General features: G+C 37.2%; 1 protein-coding gene across 1 annotated transcript; it reads right to left on the bottom strand.

Annotated features, from left to right (window-relative positions):
* Positions 1-2,630: 2,630 nt before the first annotated feature.
* BDCG_01126 (uncharacterized protein) lies at positions 2,631-4,594 on the bottom strand. The gene is made up of 2 exons (XM_045416635.1): positions 3,085-4,594; positions 2,631-3,013 (listed from the first exon to the last, which is right to left on the bottom strand). The coding sequence occupies exons 1-2, from the start codon at positions 3,626-3,628 to the stop codon at positions 2,880-2,882; spliced, it is 678 nt and encodes a 225-aa protein (XP_045272319.1). The 5' UTR covers positions 3,629-4,594; the 3' UTR covers positions 2,631-2,879.
* Positions 4,595-7,452: the final 2,858 nt, after the last annotated feature.

Genomic DNA, 7,452 nt, shown 5'->3' with positions numbered 1-7,452 from the left:
TTCATTTATTATAAACTGATTATAACTCTGATTAAATTTTCTAACATTTAAAGTTATCAAAATACAGATAATAAAAGAAAAATAATCAGAAAATTACTACTGAGCTGATAAGTTACTCTATCAGATAATAATTTTTGATAATACTAACTTTCTAATTGTAAGAAAATCATGTGAAAATGATTATATATTAGTACTCTGATTTTATAACTCTTATCTGATAACTTCTATGAATAATTACTTTGTATATATATATCTCTGAATCTTTCTCTTCAATCAATTGAAAACTCTGAATTCTGAACACTTTTTCAAATGCTTAATTTAAATCTTCATATTTCATATCAATCATATCTTCAGTTCAATCTTGAGATACACTATAAAGCTTATATATCACATCTAGAATCAGAGTTGAAGAATTATTAAAGAGTATCTCTCACAGTGAATGTATAAACTAGTATAAATAATCTTGAATTTATGAAAGTTACATGTTATTATATTCATGAGAACTGAGAACTTATTAAGAGATATTAATTGAATTTAAATAATTAATCAGTAGTTATACTAAGAATTATACAATAGAGATATTAATAACAGTGATTAAAAATAACTATTGAGATATTAGTTTCAGTCTTCTTACAATTATAACTGATAATACTGTGAATAACTACACTATAATAAAGAGCTTAAAGTAAAAATTGACTTTGTATTTCTGAAATAATAAATAAGATTATATTCTCTGCATTGCTTATATAGTTCAACTTATAATATAAATACTGATAAAGAATCTTAACATTGAGATAATAACTAATGAGATAACTGATTCTTGAAATAAGAATAAGATAAAAGTAATTACTTAAATAACTTTTACATTTACTTTGTAAAAGATAATGTTTTTTAATAATACTTTTTAATAATACTACTGTTAATTTTAAATAGATTGACTAATAATTTAAATATCACAGATTTGAAACATTACTAATATGATTTATATTCTCTCTAAACAATAATAATGATTTTATGATATTTAATAAATAAATAAATCAGTCACATCACTGAATATAATACAGAATATTAGAATATAGTGAAGTTTAATATATAAGATAATTGTTTAGACTCTTCAATTGTATTAGATAATTAATTATTGAGTGTAATACTCTGATTGAAAAAAGATTCAGATATTGAAACTTTCTGATATGAAGTAAACTCAGTTAAAATATATGATTAGTTTACTGTTTTAGTTTTATAAGATAATAAAGACAGTTTCAATCACTTATACATCAATGCTGCAGTCAGTCTGATAAGTGTATAACAGTTTATTTACTTATCTTGAGAAGCAGTTAAATCACTTAAAAAGAAATTCAGTCTGAGATAATACTATAGCACAGAATATTATTGCTGTAAAAGATAAACTGATATATTACTAAAGTAAAACTGAATAATCTTTTACAGAGTACTATGCTATAGCAGCTCTACTAGATCTCTTCTATTGAGTTAATATCTACACTTCTCAAGATTGAACAGAGAAGAAATAAGACTTGTATGTTAAATTAGTCTGAGACTACTACAATATTAACTATCAGATATTTGAATAAGCAGATGTTTGAGATGTGAAGACAGTGAAATACAATTCTCTAGTAAGTAACAATCTTTGATAATACTTTATATCACATAGAACTATAATCTTCAAGAATTCTGAGAGTAATCAAATCATCTTCTATTAAAGTAATGAAAATTGAAGCTTTAATTCTCTCTTCTGCTATTAGATTTGAAAAGACCTGTATGAACTATGCTCTGAGAGTTATAAAGATAAGCTTAAATTATATAATCAGAGAAAGAGTCTCTTCTTCATTTTCATCAATTAACTCTGGAAATAAACTGAATTGAAATAGATTTCTTGATTGAAATGAAAATAATTCTTCAAAGAAAATGCCTTCTCAACTATACAGACTATGCTCACTGATTAAAAATCAATTTTCTTCTTTAAATGTTGAAAAATTTGATTATAACTCATGAGAAGATATCTCTCTGAAGAGAAAAGCTTGAATCTCTTATAGACTTATAAATAAGTGAACTATCTAAGAAGAAAGAATATGAACATCATTTGAAGAGAATTTCTACAATCAATATAGAAGACTCTATTCTGATTTATTTAGATGACTTCAAAAATGAGAATTTGAATAGATTAGGCACAGACATTGCTTATACTGAAGATAATATTAATTTTATCTCAGATTTCTGAAATTTAGACTGTGAATCTGAAGTCTTTAATACTGAACTATTTACAATAGTGAAAGCTTTCAAACTCATTGAAATAAAATCTCATACAAGAGAAAATAGTTTGAAAGAGGTATGAATCTATAATTGAAGAATAATAATAATAATAATAATAATAATAATATGTGTATGAGGTGGAGCTTCGGGGCGGGAGAATAGAAACTCCGTGGGTTCCTCAGCTGAGGATCGGCGACCGAGAATGCCAGAGGAGGGATCAGCGACCGAGAATCGGAGCTTTCGGCAGGAATCTATGGAGTGTAATGTAATGGAATGGTCTATCAATCGGGCGTAGCCCGCTACATAAGTCGTTATTTATATAATCTTCAATGAGAAGATCTTGATTGCTAATACAATCAGTATCATTAATGTGTGCTCATTGTAACGCTAGTATAAAATACCCATTTGTCACATTTGTCACGACTCCCTATAGACTGCTGCAGAAAAAACTTGCTACTATTTTCTGAACTTTCTACCTAAAAAGAAAAGATTCAAGTGCGAGCAAGGCTAAATAATCATCTCACTTCCCTCACGCCTCCGCTTCATTTCTGTTTTTAAGCATCTTCATCTCTTCTTCCTTTTGGATCACTTGACTTATCGTCTTCAGATTCTCAGGACCTGAATCGGCGCCTCTTCTCTCCGATAATTTCTGCGTAGAGAGAGACAAAGAAGCAGTCGAGAGGAGGACCAATATACATATCGTCAGAATACCATAAACGGAATATTTCATCGACCATAAGACAAACTTCATAATTTAAAACATGTCAGCTAAAGGAGCGGTTATATTATCTGGGAATAGCAGAGTTTCTCACTTACTCATCCAGCCGACGGGATTTTGTGTAGCTTCTGACCAAGTCAACAACCCCGTACTATTATCACGGTTCACACCTGTTATACCACCCGTGCCGGAAAGTGTTGAGAACAGAACGGCTATTATATTCAAAAGATTGTTAGCATTTTTGTTCCATGATTCACGCTTCAAAACAAAACAAAACTCAGTCACCAAATCCGCACATGGTGTATACGGGTTGGACTCCCATGACAAGAATAAAGTCTCATTGCCGCCGGGTTTAAAACCAACTGTGCCATTAGTAATCTCGGCCGGTGTAGCTCGGTACGGGTCTGGATCCATAGCCACACGCAGTTCACCAGGCACAGGCTTGTCAACTCTCGCATAAAGCGGGAATCCGTAGGGAGTCTCTGCATAAATCCGAAATAGTAATGACTCCACAGACCGTCGTGCGATTGATGATTGAAGACGTGGAAACTGTTCTGGGTCGACAGGTGCTGCTAATGTCCCAATTGCGGCACAGAGAAAATAGAGAAGACTAAAACGAGCGAGCGAGCGAGTAGTCTTCATTTTTCAAGTTTTATCTTCCTCCGCTTTCTCTTTCTCTTTGTTTTTTTAACCCTTTTTCTCTAGTTTTCCCTTTTTCACTTCCAAGTGTTGTTGGCTTTGAGGATTTGTTTTCCGCGGCCAAAAGTCAAATTCAAGACGAAGATAAATATACGACTCGAGATGCTTCTCCACAAGAAATTGCAATAAAACTAGAGCGGGAGGAAAGTAGATTGGCACATACTTATATTGGAAGTTAGTTAACAACTTCCATGAGTTCCCAAGGATGCATTGCACATCGAGTGGATACCCGGAGGTCAATCATCTTCCACGGTGTCCGAAGATATACCTAGATACCGGGTACAGCACTACCAAACCAGTCTCACAACCTGGATAAGGGATTGAAGCATTTGGGTGGCACCCACGGAGCCACCCAACAGGTGAATTTCAAAGCCAAAGTCCTCTGACATGCTCTGAAAGGTGGCTATTCAGGTCAATGCACCCGGATACCATCATAAGGAATCTTACCCAAAATGATGGAGATTGATGTATTTTGATCTTTTGTGCTGGCTGGCATACTGGCTAGTTAACATGGTTGTGACTTCCATCCTAACTATCCACCATCGAAATAGGCTTTCTAGAGGCAATCATGGATGAAGTAGTGGGTTACACCGGAGTGCGGGGAGATCACGTGGGGCGGCTGTCGCGGGCGCGGTCCGTTGAAAAAGTTAAATACCTGCGGGGGTGGGTTCTTTTCAGGGGAATTCTTATTGATTCCCCCCACCCTACCCGACGAAGTATAACGGACTACCGAGGTACATGTACTGTACATCCCTTACACTGTGCCACCTCCGCGCCCCTCCCCGTCCCAAAGCAACCGCCAGGAAAACAACCTTTGCATCAGACCAGTCTAGGTTAGGGATAGACCCATCGATTGATCCCATCCCATCCATCCCAACCAGCACAAACCTCTCTTCTAGCAGCTGGCGGAGTTACACCTGGGCATCTCAGGATAGGTTCCTATCTGGTTGCCTTCCATGGATGGGGAAGTTACGTGATCGCGATCGATTTCCGTGAAGGATAATTCGAGTAGAATCTGGACAGGTTCCCGTACCATTCTTTTGGGGCAATTTCTTCTCGGTCTTGTATTGTAGGTTTCAGCCGACTAGAAAGAATTAGACTAGGGGAGTATCGGAGACTGCTGGCGCTGCGTAATTAAGAGAGAGAGGAGTGGATGGTGGATCTGCCGGATGGTGGATCTGCCAATGGCGTCCGTGATGTAAGATGCGACAACACCACCTTTATCTTCGGGTATCACTTCATGCAGGTTCCACTCGATTAAAGTTTTTTCCATATTATAATATCAAAGAGACAATTCTTAGTTGGTACATTTATTCTCTGGAAAATCCTTTCAAAAGTCCCACGAAGGACATATTGAAGGTACAGAATTTGTAGAGCCCTTAATGCTAGCAGATAGTCGCAACGCCTTTCTATCTGTTACCTGCACGGCCTTCTCGTGTTAGTCGCAACGCCGTTGTATCAGCTTCTTACAATCCATCGATTGTTCCACCACCATGTCCTTTCTTTACCTCTTTCCCACTCCCGAGTACGGAATGGAAGAAATGAGTCCCGGGCGGAAGGGATCGGCCTGGCTCGGCTGTTTGGTAATGCTTCGATCCCGGCTGTGGTTTACCGCATGGCGAGAACTCTTAACCTTGCCATCTTAATAAGCATGCGACACTCTCCTTCAGCTTTCAGCGTAGGAAGGAGTACCGCCGTCTCTATGCTGTATGAACCAGTGATGTATCCACCTAGTGAGTTAGGTGGTTGGAATCGAACACAGTAAAGATTTCTTTTAGTGAACGATGATCAGGTCATTTCACGCACAGAGGTAACTTACTGCTCCTAATTAGAGCGAATCGGCCCTTGCAGTTGACGTTGGACCGTCAAAGCTGAATGCGTGCCCAAAATTGGGACCACTTAGGGGTGAGGATTAAGGTTTATGTTAGCATAAAACCAAAATATGGAAAAATCTGATAGGGAGCTCATGTTAGCGTCATCCATAGTTGTTATCATTATTATTGAAGATAGCAGTACTCCGTACGCAACGTAGGAATTATTGCGGCGTCGACAAGTGTCATGGTTAACAGGGCAGAGCATGAATCTTATCGCCACCGCCCAGGTGATCCCGCTCAAGGTTGTCTCCCGAAAAAGTGATCGCTATAAATCGTCCACCCGTTGCACCTTAAGGGAAAAGATATTCCAAATCGGAAGATTTCTATTGGGCTCCTCGTCTTCGCCATCCCATACCCAATACCATTGTTTTATGGTGTTATTAACCTTCAACAGTAAGAAAAGCATGACTGTATAGTGGACGGGTACGGTGCCTCGACAGTTTTGGCATCGTGCATCCACAACTGTGAGGAGCGAGTTTTCAAAGCCCATGTCATCGCCTTGGGGCACCAGGGATATGCACCTTCTCAGCGGCTGGGCTCAAAACAAAAGGAATTCCTTTTTGACGAACATGGCGAGGTAATATAAATAGAGCCGAAGGAGCAACCTGTGACAGCAATTAGGTTCCTCTGGTTGATGAGAACCTCAAGGGTAGGCACATGTACCTAAATCAAATGTCCGGAATTCATCCTTAAATGATGCAGTTTTTGGCTTCGATCTTTCAAGGTTAACCCATATTGAATGAAGAGACGGTTGCATAGAAACCTATTTAGAGAATTAACAATATGCAGGACAAAGATAACATAACGTTACCTACCCGGATATTTCATTTTTCCTTCAACCTGTCCCTGTATGGCGTATCATGGGTCAATAGGTTCTCGAATAGTACGAACGAATGTCAGTTTCTAATACATGAAACTCACTCTCAGAGTCGATATTCACAAATTTCTGTTTGATTCTCTTTTTCTTTCTCTTTTTTCTCCCTTAATTTGACCTCTCAAGGAACAATGGAGATGGAGACTTTGAGACGGGCGCAGCAAGGAGCGAGGCCTAAGATTTTATGGTATGAAAAGGTGAGAGCAACTTATGTTTCCATGTGTGTGAGTGGGGAGTTAGATGACAAACTTGGATGAGAAGGTGAAATAAGGAGGACTTGAATTAAAGCATTTCGTATTTCCGGATCCAGTGGAGTTAAGGGGAGAGGTAAAGGTGTGAGTAAGTATCGGGTAAAATGTTTTGGAAATTGTCCAAGAGCATGTAAAAATTCTCAAGGGTATTCTCTTTCTCGTCCACTCATCCATTTTTTTTCCTTCTCGCGTATTTTGAATGTTTGCATGTTATGATTTGCGGAGCGAAGCGAAGCAAATATATGATGAAAACCCTGGTCATTAAAAGTGGAGAATTTCCTTTTTGGGGTTCTTGGCGCGAATACAGCCCACTGATTGGTGTAGAATTAAGTGAAGCACAATCCTGTGATATTGCACTATCATACCATCTACTCTGTACAGATCCTTGAATAGATAATGCATCTGATTAATCACCTCTCATAGATTCTCAAGAATGAATAATGTGTCAAAAGCCTGTGTTCACTGCTTATAAAATCAGTCTCTTGATTAATTCATTTCTTTACAGTGTTCTACTACTTCTACAGCTATCTGTCTTCAATGCTACACTCAGAGAACTCAGATATTATAATCTTCTCTGAGTTCTCTCATTATATCTTTTCTATCACTGATTATCTCTTTACACTGTGTAGAACTGTAAATGAATATATACAGTGAAATCAGATTCTTTTACAGTCACAGATTCTGTGATAAATGAGTCTGAACTCTCTCTGTCATTCTAGATATATCAATACTTTATGTAATTAACAGCAGTCTCTTAAGTCTGTGTAA

The sequence above is a fragment of the Blastomyces dermatitidis genome (genome assembly GCF_000003525.1).
Source record: "Blastomyces dermatitidis ER-3 genomic scaffold supercont1.1, whole genome shotgun sequence".
Taxonomy (NCBI): domain Eukaryota; kingdom Fungi; phylum Ascomycota; class Eurotiomycetes; order Onygenales; family Ajellomycetaceae; genus Blastomyces; species Blastomyces dermatitidis.
Note: the sequence above shows the minus strand (reverse complement) of the source record. Positions and strands in the feature narration are given on the sequence as shown.

Coding starts and splice junctions, on each gene's coding strand:
- BDCG_01126 (XM_045416635.1), bottom strand. CDS start 3,628: ATGAAGACTACTCGCTCGCTCGCTCGTTTTAGTCTTCTCTATTTTCTC. Junction 3,014..3,084: donor AAATCCCGTCGGCTGGATGA/GTAAGTGAGAAA, acceptor TAAATTATGAAG/TTTGTCTTATGGTCGATGAA.